The sequence below is a fragment of the Brassica rapa genome, chromosome A09 (assembly GCF_000309985.2).
Source record: "Brassica rapa cultivar Chiifu-401-42 chromosome A09, CAAS_Brap_v3.01, whole genome shotgun sequence".
NCBI lineage: Eukaryota > Viridiplantae > Streptophyta > Magnoliopsida > Brassicales > Brassicaceae > Brassica > Brassica rapa.
The window spans coordinates 45,072,472-45,088,905 of record NC_024803.2 but is presented as its reverse complement, the minus strand read 5'-3'; the positions used below and the strand labels follow the sequence as shown (position 1 = coordinate 45,088,905).

Here is a 16,434-nt window from a genome sequence, read left to right as displayed (position 1 = left end):
CAACTCCACAAATGGGCTGCTGCTTATCTCTGGGCCGAGGGATAGTAATATGGGCTCCCATTGGAATTGTGGCCCAGGTTTAAAATCAACAACAGACAAAACAATTTTATTCATTTTACAGAATTACCCCCTCGAAATTAGTAGTATACTAATGGAATTATTGTAGAAAAATTAGGAGGCGATCCAAATCCAAATCCAAATCCAAATCTGGTTCTCGCTTCACTGAAGAAAAATACGAAGAAGGAGGGAGCTCACTTTTTCTCTTTTTCCGATCTTCGTACATGTAATCCACTGAATCTTAGCCCCCCCCCCCTCCGCTGCTAAGATTGTTTTTGGTTGGATCTCGCACTCTCTCTACCCTCCACAGATCTGAGAATTAGTGAGTGAGCTCGCTCCCTCCCTCGCTCCCTCGCTCCCTCCCTCGCTCCCTCGCTCGCTCGCTCGAATCTGGAATGGCTTCTACGGAAGCCGCCGATTCCCGCTTAGCCCGAGTAGTGATCCCTTCGCTTGACAAGATCATTAAGAACGCGTCCTGGCGCAAACACTCCAAGCTCGCTCACGAGTGCAAATCCCTCATCCTGCGCCTCAGATCCCCCGACGATTCCTCCCCTCTCGCTGACTCTGATTCTGGATGCTCCCTTCCTGGCCCCCTTCACGACGGTGCTTCCGCCGAGTACTCTCTCGCCGAGTCCGAGATCATCCTTAGCCCTCTCATCAACGCCTCCTCCACCGGCGTTCTCAAGATCGTCGATCCCGCCCTTGACTGCCTCCAGAAGCTGATTGCCCACGGCTACCTTCGCGGCGAGGCCGATCCCACCGGCGCTCCCGACGCCCTGCTCCTTTCCAAGCTCATCGAGACCATCTGCAAATGTCACGAGTTGGATGACGAAGCTCTCGAGCTCCTCCTCCTCAAGACGCTCTTAACCGCCGTCACTTCTATTTCCCTCAGGATCCATGGAGATTCTCTGCTTCAGATCGTCAGGACTTGTTACGGTATCTACTTAGGTAGCAGAAACGCCGTTAATCAGGCCACCGCCAAAGCCTCCCTCGTCCAGATGTCTGTCATCGTCTTCCGGAGAATGGAGGCTGATTCTTCCACTGTCCCCATTCAGCCCATCGTCGTCGCCGAGCTCATGGAGCCCACCGGCAGATCTTCCGAATCTGACCCATCCACCACGCAGTCCGTCCAAGGTTTCATTACCAAAATCATGCAGGACATTGATGGCGTCTTCAACTCCTCAGCTAACTCCAAGGGCACTTTTGGCGCCCACGATGGGGCCTTCGAGACTTCACTGCCTGGGACTGCCAATCCTACTGATTTGTTGGACTCCACCGATAAGGATATGTTGGATGCCAAGTACTGGGAGATCAGTATGTACAAGTCCGCCCTCGAAGGAAGGAAAGGGGAGCTGGCCGATGGAGAAGTTGAGAAAGACGATGATTCTGAGGTCCAGATTGGGAATAAGCTCAGAAGAGACGCCTTCTTGGTTTTCAGGGCTCTTTGCAAGCTCTCCATGAAGACGCCTCCCAAGGAAGATCCAGAGTTGATGCGGGGGAAGATTGTGGCTCTCGAGCTATTGAAGATTCTGCTCGAGAATGCTGGTGCTGTCTTTAGAACTAGCGATAGGTTTGTTTTACTCATCTTCTTTCATTATTAGCAACTGTAGTATAGTTATCCGTGTTTCTTCTGAAAATTGGCTTCATTTCCTGATGAAACAGGTTCTTAGGCGCCATCAAGCAGTATCTGTGTCTCTCCTTGCTGAAAAACAGTGCCTCAAATCTTATGATCATTTTCCAGCTTTCCTGCTCGATTTTACTTAGTCTGGTTTCCAGATTCCGTGCTGGGCTGAAGGCAGAGATTGGGGTCTTCTTCCCTATGATTGTTCTAAGAGTGTTAGAGAATGTTGCTCAACCTGATTTTCAACAGAAGATGATAGTGCTTCGGTTCCTGGAAAAGCTCTGCGTTGATTCACAGATTTTAGTAGATATCTTCATCAACTACGATTGCGATGTCAATTCATCCAATATTTTTGAGAGGTATGCTGTTGTTACCTTATTCTATGTCACTAGATTAGAAAACCTCATTTGTAGTGACAATGATGTCTTAGCCCTGTATATGTTTTTTATTTGTGGTATAAAAGCTGAGATCAATAACTATTTGAAGTGACATTCATTTCCGTGTTTGTTTTCTGTACCTTGTTTTTAGGATGGTCAATGGTCTGCTTAAAACTGCTCAAGGAGTGCCTCCTGGCATGGTTACTACCTTGTTGCCACCACAAGAAACAGCCATGAAACTTGAAGCCCTTAAGTGCTTAGTCGCTGTTTTAAGGTCCATGGGAGACTGGGTGAATAAACAGTTGCGTCTTCCAGATCCTTATTCAGCAAAAATGCTAGAAATTGATGATAGAAATCTTGAAGAAGGGGGCCATCCGGTGGAAAACGGTAAGGGGGACGGGGGCCATGGAGGGTTTGAAAGATCAGAGTCTCAGTCTGAATTGTCCAGTGGAACTTCGGATGCCTTAGCAATAGAGCAACGTCGAGCTTACAAGCTTGAACTTCAGGTAAAACTTTACATTAATTTAATTCGGTACTTGTTTTCTTTTGTCTCAGTGTCAACTAAAAACTGATATGGTTTTAATGATGGCAGGAAGGTATTTCTATTTTCAACCAGAAACCTAAGAAAGGTATTGAGTTTCTTATCAAGGCAAACAAGGTGGGAGATTCACCAGAGGAAATAGCAGCTTTTTTGAAAGATGCATCGGGGTTGAACAAGACGTTGGTAGGGGATTATCTGGGGGAAAGAGAAGACCTATCCCTTAAAGTGATGCATGCATATGTGGATTCATTCGACTTTCAAGGCATGGAATTTGATGAGGCCATTCGAGCCTTTCTAAGGGGCTTTAGGCTGCCAGGAGAAGCACAGAAAATTGATCGTATCATGGAGAAGTTTGCGGAGCGTTACTGTAAATGTAACCCAAAGGCTTTCTCTAGCGCTGATACGGCATATGTACTCGCTTACTCTGTCATTTTGCTCAACACAGATGCACATAACCCTATGGTTAAGAGCAAGGTACATATTTGAGCTGATTCGCTTAATACCTTACTGAATTCCTTCTTTAGGAAGATACTAGTGTAATCAAGTTTGAAGCTTGTGATACAATGGCTTGACAAGGTTATTCATTTCTAAAGTTTTCAATCACAACGTGCAGATGACGGCTGATGGTTTTATCAGAAATAATCGTGGGATAGATGACGGGAAAGACTTGCCTGAGGAATATCTGCGTGCATTATATGAAAGGATATCTAGAAATGAAATAAAGATGAAGGATGATGGTTTGGGTCCGCAACAGAAGCAGCCGGCAAACTCAAGTCGATTACTTGGCTTGGATACTATCTTAAATATTGTTGTTCCTAGGCGTGGTGACGATCTGTACATGGAGACCAGCGATGATCTTATCAGGCATATGCAAGAGAGGTTTAAAGAAAAAGCTCGCAAATCTGAGTAAGCTTACTTTAACGTGCTTTTTAATTTGCACGCTGTTGTTCAGTAGTCTATTTCATGGAAGTTGATTCTTCGTCGATCTTTTCTCTTTTGGGCATCATTCATCTTATCTTTTGATAGTAGCTCTTTGGGAGTTGGCCAGGTCAACTCTGTTCTTATTGTTATGCCTGTTTTCAGTTTAGCTATGGTATTTATAATTGGAGTTAACCGAAAGTGTATCCCGGGTTAATGATTTTTGTTTTCCACTGTAGGTCAGTTTATTATGCAGCCTCGGATGTAGTTATTCTCAGATTTATGGTTGAGGTGTGTTGGGCTCCTATGTTGGCTGCTTTCAGTGTTCCACTTGACCAGAGTGATGATGCAGTCATTACGACATTATGTCTGGAGGGTTTTCACCATGCTATCCATGTTACTTCTGTAATGTCTTTAAAGACGCACAGAGATGCCTTTGTGACATCACTAGCAAAATTTACTTCTCTCCACTCTCCTGCTGATATCAAGCAGAAAAACATTGAGGCCATAAAGGTTGGTATCCTTTCTCTCAACTTGCTTTCCTTATTTTCTGGGTAAAAGAAGAGTTAGGGAAATCTCATTTAGTTTTAAGTTTTATTCTATGTTGGATTAGCATTCACATTTTTTGTTAGAAAATCTTGGGAAATACCATGCGTTGTTTCTTTTTAAGCTTTTCTAGTTTATAGACGATAGTGATTGGCCTAGCTTTTACCTTCTGTTTTCTTTGTTGAATTGAGTTGGATACTTTGGATGATAAGAAGCGGATTCTATGGATTAATTGTTTTTGTTTGTTCACTGGCAGGCAATAGTCAAATTGGCAGAGGAAGAAGGTAACTATCTGCAAGATGCTTGGGAGCATATATTGACATGTGTTTCTCGGTTTGAACATCTTCATCTCTTGGGGGAAGGAGCGCCTCCTGATGCTACCTTCTTTGCATTTCCTCAAACCGAGTCAGGAAACTCTCCAATGGCCAAGTCAAATTCAGTACCTGCAGTTAAAGAAAGAACACCTGGAAAACTTCAGTATGCTGCTTCTGCTGTGATAAGGGGTTCCTACGATGGTTCTGGTGTTGCTGGCAAGGCCTCTAATACGGTGACATCTGAGCAGATGAACAACCTGATATCCAATCTGAACTTGCTAGAACAGGTTGGTGACATGAGTCGGATATTTACGCGTAGTCAAAGATTGAACAGTGAAGCCATAATTGACTTCGTTAAAGCACTCTGCAAAGTGTCCATGGATGAATTACGATCTCCATCTGATCCACGAGTCTTCAGCCTTACAAAGATTGTAGAAATAGCGTAAGGATCAATCTTTTATCAACAACATTTATTGTGTCTTGTTCACACTCTCCCTTATTTGTATTATATTGGTTACAATGGCAGGCACTATAACATGAATCGCATAAGACTTGTCTGGTCGAGCATCTGGCATGTGCTCTCCGATTTCTTTGTGGCTATTGGCTGTTCCGATAATCTCTCCATTGCAATTTTTGCTATGGATTCCTTGCGCCAGCTGTCTATGAAGTTCTTAGAGCGGGAAGAGTTGGCTAATTATAACTTCCAAAATGAATTTATGAAACCTTTTGTTGTCGTCATGCGCAAAAGTGGTGCTGTTGAAATCAGGGAATTGATTATACGATGTGTCTCACAGATGGTTTTATCACGTGTTAACAGTGTCAAGTCTGGATGGAAGAGCATGTTCATGGTATTTGATCTATCAAACTCCCTGCTCTAACTTTGATGTCTCTCGCAGTTTTTGATGACAGATCTACTTACTGAAATATGTTTGCTCTTGCAGATTTTCACGACAGCAGCGCACGATGCACATAAAAATATTGTGTTCCTGTCTTTTGAAATGGTTGAGAAGATAATCCGAGACTACTTCCCACACATCACAGAGACAGAGACGACCACCTTCACAGACTGTGTGAATTGCCTTGTTGCGTTTACCAATAGTAAATTTGAGAAAGATATCAGTCTCCAAGCCATTTCGTTCCTTCAATATTGCGCGAGAAAACTTGCTGAAGGCTCTGTCGGTTCATCATTGAGGAGGAACCCTCCATCTTCTCCACAGGGAGGAAAAGGCGGGAATCATGATAGTGGGAAATTTCTTGAAAGCGATGAAGATTTATATTCTTGGTTTCCCTTGTTAGCTGGTAAGCCGTTACTTTGCAGCACTCATCTTTGCATTTCACTTCTCTGAAAATCTCAACAGCGGTTTTCCTTGCCGTGCAGGTTTATCTGAACTTAGTTTCGACCCAAGAGCAGAAATAAGGAAGGTTGCGTTAAAAGTCCTGTTTGATACTCTGCGGAACCATGGTGACCATTTCAGTCTGTCCTTATGGGAACGGGTTTTCGAGTCTGTTTTATTTCGGATATTTGATTATGTGCGTCACGACGACGTTGACCCGCCTGGTGAGCATTCAGCTGATAATGGGGAAGTCGACCAAGAGTCTTGGCTCTACGAGACATGCTCGTTAGCTCTGCAACTAGTTGTAGATCTCTTTGTGAATTTCTACAAGACGGTTAACCCTCTCCTTAAGAAAGTACTGATGCTATTCGTAAGCTTGATAAAACGCCCTCACCAAAGTCTTGCTGGTGCGGGCATTGCTTCGCTCGTACGTCTGATGAGAGACGTGGGTCATCAATTCTCAGACGAACAATGGGACGAGGTTGTGTCATGTATTAAAGAAGCGGCAGATGCTACATCCCCTGACTTCTCATTCGTTACCAGTGAAGATTTGACGCAGGACGTTGTAAGCAATGAGGATGAAACAAGTGAAAATACCAACGACGCACTGAGAAGAAGAAACAGGCAGCTTCATGCTGCCGTAGCAGATGCCAAATCCAAAGCTTCAATTCAGATTTTTGTGATCCAGGTCAGTCGATATCTTTCAGCCTCTTTGGTGATCAACCATGGATATACACACATATATAATCAACCTTATGAGTATATGTGTTCTTTTATTTGCAGGCGGTAACAGATATATACATTATGTACCGTACATCTCTCGCAGCCAAACACATGTTGATGCTCTATGACGCTATGCACTGCATCGCATCCAACGCTCACAAAATCAACGCCGACACAGTCTTACGTGCCAAGCTTCAGGAGCTTGGGTCGTCCCCTGAATCCCAAGAGGCTCCTCTCCTTCGCCTGGAGAACGAATCTTTCCAAACATGTATGACCTTCTTAGACAACCTCATAACAGACCAGCCCTTGGGCTACGAGGAGGCGGAGATAGAAAGCCACCTCATAAGGCTGTGCAGAGAGGTGCTGGAGTTTTACGTGGAAATTTCATGTTCGAAGGAGCAGTCGTCTAGATGGGCGGTTCCCTCGGGGTCAGGAAAACGCAAGGAGCTAACGGCGAGGGCTCCGCTAGTGGTGGCTGCGATTCAGACACTGGGAAACATGGGAGAGTCGCTGTTCAAGAAGAACCTGCCGGAGTTGTTTCCTCTGATAGCGACGTTGATAAGCTGTGAACATGGGTCAGGTGGAGAGGTACAAGTAGCTCTTAGTGATATGCTTCAGAGATCAATGGGACCTCTTCTCCTCCACTCTTGCTCCTGATAAATTATCTCTCTGAGGTTTGTATACTCTTCTTTTTTTCATTTTCTGTTACCTCCCCCCCCTTTTCGATTTGCTTCTCTTAATTTTTTTTTTCTACTACATTTGCTGCTGCTTTTGTTCTTTCAATGTTTGGTAGCAATGGGCAGAGATTAGCGTTCACGAGTTGTGGTCGGATATGTTGTTTTTCGTTTATGTAAATTGTAATATTAGACAAGCCTATGATTATGACACATTGCATAATAAGTCTTAAAAACGAATCTTTCTTTATTTTATTTGAGGTTTGAATAAATCACGCAAACATGGTCTTACAACAAATAGCGAACATTAAAACTAAATAAGAGAGATGCAATAGGTTAGTACAAAAATTGAATGAATAGAGAATGTTTTGTTTGTGATGGATAGTTTTATAAAAGATACATTATTATTACATACATTATTGCGAGAAATCAAAAGTGGATGCCTAAGCGGCGGATCTCAGAGCGGAAGACGGGACTGGAAGAGAGCGTACGATGAGCCAAACTCCGAATGTCTTCTCTTGAGCATTCCTTCGATATTCTCACCAGTTCCCATAACGCTCCTCCGCTTATCATCTCCTTCGCATTCACCTCTGCCCCCACCAAACATCAAATCAAGAAACGTTGTCAGTGCACATAGGTAGGTGTCCAAGAGGACCAACAAAATACAAAATAGAGACAAGGATGGCGCACTAACCATGTTGGGCCAAATGGCATAAAGCGAGCTCTATGTGGCGCCTGATTGGTGCAGCTTCATCGTTAGCATGTTGTACTATCCAGGGAAGAGCTCCGTCTTCTATTAGCAGTGATCTCCCACTCTTCACACCTTCATACACTCTTTCTTCACATTAACCTCCCCCCAATAATAAAACATTTTGAAAGAATACTGGTAAGAGCTATCTTTATTTATTTATTTACCTTGCGTGGTTGCTCTGGATTCACACTTTGCAAAGTTGGCAATTCCTCGAGCCACCTGAGCAAGAACATCCGGATGTCCGCATCTAACCATTCCCAACAACGCCTTTATTCCACCATCCGACCATAGTCTTGCTTGAAGTTTGTCTGCCAAACCCAACATTATGTTTCAGATTTTTGTTCAGTTAGAAAAGAAAAAGGTTGTTTGGGTTTACCGTTGCCACAGAGATTGGCAATAGCTCCAGCAACCATTCGTAATGTCTGCGGATCCTCTGCATCTGCAGCTGTTAACGATAGCAAGCTAATTCCTCCTTGGTCCACAATCAGTTGTTGGCTCACTTCTGTTACCCCACAAACAAATTATATAAAAAAAAATCATCAGCGTTGTATCCTACACAAACAACTCCGTGTTTCTGCTCTGTCTTAACCACTGATCAGTAATGAGTTTACCGTTCATTGCGAGATTGGCAATTGCACCAGCCGCAACTCTTCGGACAGTTTCATCTTCGTAACTCCTGAGAAGCATCAGCAATGATGCAAGACCTCCAGCTTCAACGATCTTTTCCTGATTTGCCTCTGCTTATCAAAGTAGGTCAACTACTGAGGACCTATAGCAGAAATAAAAGATACCGAACCCTCAGAAATGATGCAAAACTTACCTTCAGCTGCTAGGTTGGCCACAACTTTCACAGCATGAATTCTGATGTTCGCATCATCTGACTCGAGCAATTGCAAGATCTTTTGTAGACCCACTGTTTCAAAAGAGTATGGAAAGTTATAAGAACCGCATAGACATAGTTCGTACATTTTAGATGAAATCCTCATTACCTTGTTCACATAGTGTAGCAAATGGTGCCTTCTGTCCGTTCACAGATTCTCTTGCTTGGGAATGACGTGATGGTAATGAGTCCGTGTCAGAGTATGAATTCCCCGGTGCACCTCTGTCCAAGCATCTCCTCATCTGTAAGAATAATAATCAACGGTCAAGATGACAAATTCATAAGACTCAAATTCATAACATACATTTGTTATCTAGTTACACTAGAAGCAGGCTAACAGGTGATATCAGAAAATGTGCAAGATCAAAGATGGCAAATTGACTAATCATTTTATCTGATGTATAAAGACAATTCCTAAGGAGAGACCCATTCAGATTCGAAAATTTGTACCTGGTCAGCTTCAAAAGTAAGCTGCACAAGCTGACTTCGTAAAATGGTGACCTCTTCTTCAAGTTTCTTTTTCTGAAGAGCCTCATCCTCCAGCAGCTTTTGTAATCTTGACATTCCAGCATCTTCGCCTTCCTAAAACGCCCGAGAGATTGGTTAAATGATTGAGAGATATAGAGAGCGAAAGAGAAGTTAAAGACTGGTACCCCTGATCTTGTCTTCAGTGTTGACTGGCTTTTTAATTTGTTAACTTCTTGTTCAGCTGCCTTCTTTAACTTTATTTCTTCCTCAAGTGATCCTTTTAGCTTAGCGAGTTCACTAGCGGTAACAACCCCATTGACCTGCAATGCAAAGTAACAAGTACTAGTTAAAGATGCGCACCCAAATCACCCCGAAAACATATAATAATAGTCACAGGGCAAAGTACCTCTCCATTGCGTTTGCCATTCTCCCGCTGGTTCGAGATCAATTTTTCTTCAAGCTTCTTAACTGACTCCATATATTCCATTTGACATTTTAGTTTTTCCTTCTGTAAACATAATATTAGATCTCACAAGGTATAGAGAAACAAAACACGGGTTGGCTAAATGGATTTCGAATGAACCAACCTCCAAGGCCTCTGCAAAGTTCTTTTCGACTTCTGATATACGATTTTGTGCTTGTTGATTTATTCTCTCCACATCATCATCAAATGCTTTCAGCTGCCTCTCATTTTCAGCGATAACCTTATCAAGTTGGACCTCAAGCTTCTTGGACAAACTCTTGTAATCAAATTCTTCCTTAATCTTTAACATATTCTCTACCTTCATTGCCTGCCCAAGATTTAAAATAAAATGTCTCAGTAGACTTGCTCATTACGGAAAGGGTAAAGTTAGTGAAAACCCCACCCTTTGACCAAATAATATAGTACTTGTTGTCTCTCCTCTATGACGCGGAGAGGGACCAATTGTCACAATAAGGGATGTTCTTGCTGTGCCTGAAACGCAAGCAACAGATACACGTGAAATGATGATAGTATAGCAGGAAGTCCGAAATAAAGACACTGACGAAATGAATAAGATAACTAACCACCAAAGGAATCTCTCAACAAGCGAGTAAGTTTAGAATCACGAAGTGGAACGTGAGGGCTATTCTCAGCAATTGCATTAATGCATTTCCCTAAAGCACTAAGAGAGAGATTAATGGATTTAGCTTCCTCGAGCATGTGCCCTTCGCTGCCTGCATTGCGTAAGGAGGTGAAACATGAGCAAAATCCAATAAGAAGAGCTTGGTACAAGCTAATGATTATTAGGAAGGGTTTATACCAGACTTGTGAACACGTTCAGAGCCAGCAAGATCGACAAGAACAAGCTTGCTTCTTCTGACAAGTGGCTTAGACGGTCTGACAAAGTGAGATGAGTTGTCAGCATCATTAGAGACGGAATCCTCGTGTTCCACCACCGACCTCTTGACATGGACCTGAACTATTATTGATAATGCATCATGGACTCAAGCGGAGTAGGGAGAAGGGGAGGGATGAGAATGAGGGTGGGAATATTACCATGAGAATGGCATGACTTCGAGACGACTCAGTATTCAATTTAGTGTTGGCAGCAACTCGATGGGTTTCCCCAAGATGAAGGAGCTCGAGGAAGTTTTGCTGGTTCCTGATCTCAACATGGGTGGCACCTGGGAGGGACACGTCTCCAGTTTTGGGGTCCTCCACAATCGCAATATTGTCGTTGCTTGGGTCAAGGAGATCTTGGATGGTCTCCATGTAAAGCTGGAGATGAGGAGAAAAAAGAAGTGAGAATAAAAAAAACAAAAACAAGAGAGGATGGAAGGAAGCAATTATACCTGGAGATAGGAGACAGAGATGGAATCAGTGTCAAGAGAGGTGCCAGAGATGATGTCTTCCATAGATCTGACCATGATACCACGAGCAGCGGTATCTTCGTCACCCAATCTACCGAGGGTAAAAGTCTTGCCAGTACCAGTCTGGCCATAAGCCATGACGGTGCCATTGTAACCCTCGAGAACACTCTCAACGACAGGCTTGGCAACGACTTGGTAGACGCGCTTCTGGGAAGCAGATTCGGTAAGGACGTCATCAAACTCGTAAGTCTCCGTATCCCAATTGTTTTTCCTAAGTTTAAGCCTTTTAAGCTCAGGTTGCAACTCCACGCAATCCGCAAAATCAGCATCCGCCACGCACTCATCTGCATTCCGAGGTCGTAATCTTACTGCCACTCGAACTCTCCCTGGCACTGTTTAACAACACGACAGCAAATATACACTCCTTTGAGAGCAGATCTAATGGAGAATACGTAACCAGTAAACGTTCAATAGTAGTTAGAATTAAATTTGCAAAGTGCGCAGTGATAAATAATCGGGGGACACCTCCGTTGTCTCCTCCTCCTCCTCCTCCGAGAGCAGCAGAAGAGCTGCGACGTGGAGCAGGAGCGGATGAAGGAATCCTTGATTTGAAGGAAGACGATCTCAGATTTGACGAATTAGCTCCAGAGACTGGTCTCATGGATCCTCCTCTCGTCCCACCATTTCTCGATGATGAAGACGCCATTGCCATCTATCCTCCTATGATTTACTAATCTTCTTATTAGTCAGAGAAATAGATGCAAATGAGGTAAGCAGAGGCTCCCCCTTGCAGACCACAATCAATCGAGGATTTTTTCCAATTTTGGGGATTTATTTATTTTTTATTTAAAATAACAGTAGTGATGGTGGTGGTGGTGGAGGATGGCGGGGCCCACACTCGGCTCGTAATTTTGAATGAAGACAGAGACAGTCGTTGAGTTTAACTGGGTCCTACTGTGTCCAAAATAAAAAAAAGTACTGCCTTTTACCTTTTTTACCCCTCAACTAGACTGGTTCAGTCCCCTTTAATTGCGCCGAATTGGGTCGGTGTTCTGTCAACAAGACTGGATTTCATTTACCACAGAGCCCATTTACATTATTTTGTAAGCCTCAATGATTTTTGATGATGGCCCACTGTGTAGAACAACAAGCTTCCATAATTTTATTACACAATAATAGATAGATACTCTTTTAAACTCTCTCTCTCTCTGAGGAGTCAGGACATGGATTTCTAAGCGAGTGATAATTAAAAAAAAAAAAATCCAGTACAAGCTTTTTAATAGGTGAAAACGAATAACATAGGCTTAGGTTCAAGCATTCTGAAATATTAACCAGCAAGTGGATTGGCGTGGATTGTCACACGGTTTAGCCTTATCTCAGCAAGCGGCCTATCTCCCGCACCTGTTTGAGTCTGCACAATCCCATCACTCAAAATCATTCTTCTTTTTTTTTCAACACTCTTGTCACAGTAGAGGTGATTTCTTGAGGGGAAATAAGATTTAGGGGGGGGTGGGGGTGGGTTTACCTTTTCCATGATGTCAAGCACTTCGAAGCCATGAATGACTTTGCCAAAGATGGTGTATAGTCCATTGAGATGAGGTTGTTTTGCATAGGTTATGAAGAACTGGCTTCCGTTTGTGTTTGGCCCACTGTTTGCCATCGACAGCATCCCTCTTGCATTGTGCTGTCACAACAATAAATAATAATTAAAAAGGCAAATCGATTCAAAACCAAATACTCCTCCTAAGCGGCTGACACAGCAGGTATGTGAGTCAAAACACATTGATGCTTTTTAAATGGATAAATATATAGATTTCCAAGCCTAAGGAGAGAATCCTATATTTGTGGATGCTAAGTATTTTAATAAAAGAGAGATCAACTAGGTATATATGATCATCCCTTGGCAGAAATAAGTAGAGTACCTTAAGGGAGTCACGAATCTCGTCATTGAATTTCTTTCCCCAGATGCTAGTTCCTCCTTTCCCAGTTCCGGTTGGGTCTCCGCCTTGAATCATGAAGCCTTTGATATTCCTGTGAAAGATTGTCCCATCGTAATACCCACTTGCACATAGCGCCAGAAAGTTCTGCATCATCATCATCATCAATACAGCAGGATTGTGCAAGCGTTTATTATCAGTAAAGCTTTACAAAAAAAAACAAAACAAAACTGCGATATGAATGACCACCACCACCTAATCAAGGACCAAGACAAATTCAGCTGCTACATAGAACATTATTCAAACAACCCTAACTTTTGCGATTGCTATTATAATATAAAAATCGAGAGACTGACTGAGCAGCAGCAGACAATCCTTCCTCACCCAGCAGAGAGATTAAACAATGAATATCACTTTCAATTTTCAAAGACAAAACAAGTAACCTCGGCACTCTTGGGAACCTCGTCACAGAAGATCTCGCACTTTATATCCCCCAGATTCGTGTGCAATGTTACTGACTGCGCAAACCAAACCAAACCAAGACGATGACGAAACTCCACACTCTTATTTATCATTATTATTAGTAATATGTGCAAATTACAAAATCAAAGTCTCACCATTGACGCTGTGATGCTTGGAATCTAGCGGAGCTTTGAGTTGATTTCCTTCCTCGATGCTGGAGAGCTTTTTCTTCCAGATTTTTCTGCAGTGAGGTCCGCCGTTGTATTGGAATTATACGGGCCACCTCTATGAGAGAGTGTCGGTCCACTAATAAACGATTGCTTGTAGTATTGGGCATTATATGGGCCACGTTAATCTTATCATGGCCCATTATAGAAACAACAATCGGCCTAGGTAGTGTCGCTTTATGCTGCTTTCAAAGTAGCAACCCCCAATTCAATTCTACTGGAATCTCTATGGCTACCGACGACCAGCCATCTTCCGAGCTGCCTCGATCGATTTTTGACTTGAATGTGGATTTCTTTAACTCCTGTTGCTTGTTGAATCCTTCGGTCCGGTTTGGACCAGTGCTTTCACCGGCGGAGAAGAGCTCCAAGGAGGGCGGCGTCATATTGGATAGATGGACCTGTAACACTTGTAAAATCGAGTTCGTTTCCCTTCACGATCAACGCTCCCACTTCAAGTCCGACATTCATCGCCTTAACGTACTCATCTCTCTCTCTCTCATTTGAATTCGAATAATTGTGTATCCTCCTACTAATTAATCAAACACTCTGTTGTTAGATCAAGCTGAGTGTAGCTGGAAAGGCTGTTTTGAGAGAAGAAGATGTTGATGAGTTGACATCTGAGTCCGTCCAAGACTATGATGTGTCTAGTATCTCTGGATCAGAGGACGAATCTGAGCCAAGACCCTTGTTCCATGCTGTTGCTGATAAAAAGAAGCTCTTTATTCTTCTTCAGAGTGGTGACAAGGTTTCTATCTGGAAAAGCTTAATCATGGACGAGGCTGAAAGGGTTTCTTACACAGGAGTTTCTCTTGATGATTCTGGGAGCTTGCCCGAGAGTGATGTCACTGAGAGGCTGAGGAATTTCGTTAATACCGATGATAGGAGAATGTGTGTCGTGTTGCTTGCAAGTGGTGGCCACTTTGCTGGTACTGTCTTTAATGGAAAGTCCGTTGTCGCTCATAAAACATTCCACAGGTACGTCTCTCTCTCTCTCTCTCAGTCTTACATTATGTTAGTTTCTCTGAGTCTTGTGCAAATAGGTCGTTTACTTGTCCTTTAAATTCCATAGATATGTTGTAAGAGCCAAGGCTGGGAAAAAGCAGTCCACAAAAGATGGGAGTGGGGGAAGTATCCACTCTGCTGGTGCCTCACTTCGTCGTTATAATGAACTTGCTTTGAAAAAGGTTCGTTAGTTGGTTTGTTTATGTCCTCTTATCCTCGACCAAAATTAACCTTCGATTGATTTGGAATTCTAATAATCATTTTTCAACTTTGTTAGGATATACAAGAGCTACTTGCTAGCTGGAAGCCTTATTTTGATGGTGCATCTTGTGTTTATGTCCATGCTCCCTCAAGCAGTAGGCAACTGCTTTTCAATGCAGGCAAACCATACTTTAGCAGCCAAAACTGCGCTGTACGAAACGTTCCATTTACTATCCGGCGGCCAACCTTCAAAGAATCACAGCGTATATATAATCAGTTGACTCAGGTTGCATATGTAACTGAGGAGATTTTTGTAAATCCACAAGAAGAAGCCAAAGCTAATATCGTGGTGCACACGCACACTGAGGATTCGGGTGAAATCTCAAGACAGGATGAGTCTGTTGAAACTTCTACTACCAGAATAGTCTTAGAGGAACCAAATGTTATAGAAGAGGACCTCGGAGATATAGTTACTGGTACGTCAACTCCATTACACGAAGCTGCTAAATCTGGTGATTGTGAGAGAGTTGGGAAGTTACTGGAGGAGAGTATGGATCCTTGTGCTAAGGATGAAAGAGGGAGAACGCCGTACATGCTTGCAAATGACAAGGAAGTGAGAAACATTTTCAGGCGGTTTATGGCGTCAAACCTTGAAAAATGGAATTGGCATGATGCTAAAGTACCCAGCCCGCTCACCAAGGAGATGGAGGAATCTCAAGCTGCTAAGCAGGTACTTTGCATTTGTTGACTTAAAAAATTCTGTTAAGCTCTATCCAGGGGTTTATGGATATATGTGGTGGTTGTGTACGAGGGTCCAAATATATGGTGTTGTATGAAAGTTATGCATTCGTGCTCCCATGATATTTGTGTTGACAAACATTTGCATTCATACGGGGTGCTGTCTGAATCCAGCATGTGACTAACTTGATTTTGTGACGGTGATGATTGTTACAGGCAGAGAAAGACGCCAAGAAGAAAGCAAGAGCAAAAGAAATGAAGAAACTACGCAAAGCCCGAGAAAAGAAGGCTCAAGTAACGTGTTAATCACTGTCTTATACAAAACAAACTGGGCAGTTAACTTGTAATCTAACACTCCTTGTGTTTACAGGCAGAAGCTGAGCAGGCTGAGAAGGAGAAACCCATCTCTAAAGTGGTGAGCTTCACAAACCCAAAATGTGTATTTATAATATGACTTCGAGTCTGGTATCTAAAGAGAAGAGACGTCAACATTTTGTGTTGTGTTAAATTGTTAATAGGAGGAAGTGAGAAGAGCAATGGCAGCGGAGAGGGAAAAGAGAGCAGCGGCCGCAGAAAGACGGATGGCATCACTTAACATTCAAAGCAGTTCGACGACAGCACCATCATCTTAGGCAGCGCGAGTATTATATTCACCTTCTATCCCAAAATAAATCCGCTTGTGGATTACTTGCACCTAAGTTTCAAATAGGCTTTTTACATATTTTTTGGGGGGGGGCTGTGTGTAATTCTTATAGATTTTGCCGTGGTGATGTATACAATAGTACTAATCTCGTTTTGGTATTAAATTCACATACTTTTTGTTGTCTCTT

At 42.9% G+C, this 16,434-nt stretch overlaps 4 protein-coding genes across 5 annotated transcripts; 2 read left to right on the top strand and 2 right to left on the bottom strand.

Annotated features, from left to right (window-relative positions):
- The first annotated feature begins 193 nt into the window (after window positions 1-193).
- On the top strand, window positions 194-7,341 carry LOC103843820 (brefeldin A-inhibited guanine nucleotide-exchange protein 3). Its single transcript, XM_009120600.3, has 11 exons — window positions 194-1,627; window positions 1,720-2,037; window positions 2,207-2,561; window positions 2,648-3,070; window positions 3,210-3,502; window positions 3,754-4,027; window positions 4,317-4,816; window positions 4,901-5,222; window positions 5,316-5,673; window positions 5,753-6,396; window positions 6,492-7,341. The coding sequence occupies exons 1-11, from the start codon at window positions 453-455 to the stop codon at window positions 7,086-7,088; spliced, it is 5,259 nt and encodes a 1,752-aa protein (XP_009118848.1). The 5' UTR covers window positions 194-452; the 3' UTR covers window positions 7,089-7,341.
- On the bottom strand, window positions 7,335-11,877 carry LOC103843819 (kinesin-like protein KIN-UB). Its single transcript, XM_009120599.3, has 17 exons — window positions 11,563-11,877; window positions 11,020-11,429; window positions 10,724-10,945; window positions 10,488-10,641; window positions 10,252-10,401; window positions 10,071-10,159; window positions 9,792-9,995; window positions 9,611-9,712; window positions 9,390-9,524; window positions 9,187-9,318; window positions 8,846-8,978; window positions 8,677-8,769; window positions 8,468-8,593; window positions 8,233-8,358; window positions 8,021-8,164; window positions 7,800-7,928; window positions 7,335-7,695 (listed from the first exon to the last, which is right to left on the bottom strand). Exons 1-17 carry the CDS (start codon window positions 11,747-11,749, stop codon window positions 7,535-7,537), a joined length of 2,697 nt encoding a protein of 898 aa, XP_009118847.1. The 5' UTR covers window positions 11,750-11,877; the 3' UTR covers window positions 7,335-7,534.
- A 299-nt stretch (window positions 11,878-12,176) lies between these two features.
- LOC103843818 (peptidyl-prolyl cis-trans isomerase CYP18-1) lies at window positions 12,177-13,739 on the bottom strand. The gene is made up of 5 exons (XM_009120598.3): window positions 13,592-13,739; window positions 13,418-13,492; window positions 12,960-13,121; window positions 12,563-12,721; window positions 12,177-12,448 (listed from the first exon to the last, which is right to left on the bottom strand). Exons 1-5 carry the CDS (start codon window positions 13,592-13,594, stop codon window positions 12,365-12,367), a joined length of 483 nt encoding a protein of 160 aa, XP_009118846.1. The 5' UTR covers window positions 13,595-13,739; the 3' UTR covers window positions 12,177-12,364.
- LOC103843817 (ankyrin repeat and zinc finger domain-containing protein 1) lies at window positions 13,663-16,434 on the top strand. 2 transcript variants are annotated; one of them, XM_009120597.3, is made up of 7 exons: window positions 13,749-14,140; window positions 14,220-14,638; window positions 14,733-14,847; window positions 14,943-15,596; window positions 15,821-15,898; window positions 15,975-16,019; window positions 16,123-16,434. In XM_009120597.3, exons 1-7 carry the CDS (start codon window positions 13,892-13,894, stop codon window positions 16,234-16,236), a joined length of 1,674 nt encoding a protein of 557 aa, XP_009118845.2. In that variant the 5' UTR covers window positions 13,749-13,891; the 3' UTR covers window positions 16,237-16,434. The 2 variants fall into 2 exon arrangements, with proteins under 2 accessions (XP_033134753.1, XP_009118845.2); XM_033278862.1 differs by lacking the exons at window positions 15,975-16,019; window positions 16,123-16,434 and having other exon boundaries at window positions 13,663-14,140; window positions 15,821-15,925.

Bases quoted from the DNA above. Each gene is read 5' to 3' on its own strand.
- LOC103843819 (XM_009120599.3), bottom strand. From the start codon at position 11,749: ATGGCAATGGCGTCTTCATCATCGAGAAATGGTGGGACGAGAGGAGGA. The intron at 10,946-11,019 runs GTATAATTGCTT...CCTCATCTCCAG, and splicing joins TCTCTGTCTCCTATCTCCAG to CTTTACATGGAGACCATCCA. The intron at 9,713-9,791 runs GTTGGTTCATTC...TTATGTTTACAG, and splicing joins ACTTTGCAGAGGCCTTGGAG to AAGGAAAAACTAAAATGTCA.
- LOC103843820 (XM_009120600.3), top strand. From the start codon at position 453: ATGGCTTCTACGGAAGCCGCCGATTCCCGCTTAGCCCGAGTAGTGATC. The intron at 1,628-1,719 runs GTTTGTTTTACT...CTGATGAAACAG, and splicing joins GTCTTTAGAACTAGCGATAG to GTTCTTAGGCGCCATCAAGC. The intron at 4,817-4,900 runs GTAAGGATCAAT...TTACAATGGCAG, and splicing joins ACAAAGATTGTAGAAATAGC to GCACTATAACATGAATCGCA.
- LOC103843818 (XM_009120598.3), bottom strand. The intron at 13,122-13,417 runs GTTACTTGTTTT...ATGATGATGCAG, and splicing joins AGGTTCCCAAGAGTGCCGAG to AACTTTCTGGCGCTATGTGC. The intron at 12,449-12,562 runs GTAAACCCACCC...GGGATTGTGCAG, and splicing joins TGCTTGACATCATGGAAAAG to ACTCAAACAGGTGCGGGAGA.
- LOC103843817 (XM_033278862.1), top strand. From the start codon at position 13,724: ATGAGAGAGTGTCGGTCCACTAATAAACGATTGCTTGTAGTATTGGGC. The intron at 14,639-14,732 runs GTACGTCTCTCT...TAAATTCCATAG, and splicing joins GCTCATAAAACATTCCACAG to ATATGTTGTAAGAGCCAAGG. The intron at 14,848-14,942 runs GTTCGTTAGTTG...CAACTTTGTTAG, and splicing joins ATGAACTTGCTTTGAAAAAG to GATATACAAGAGCTACTTGC.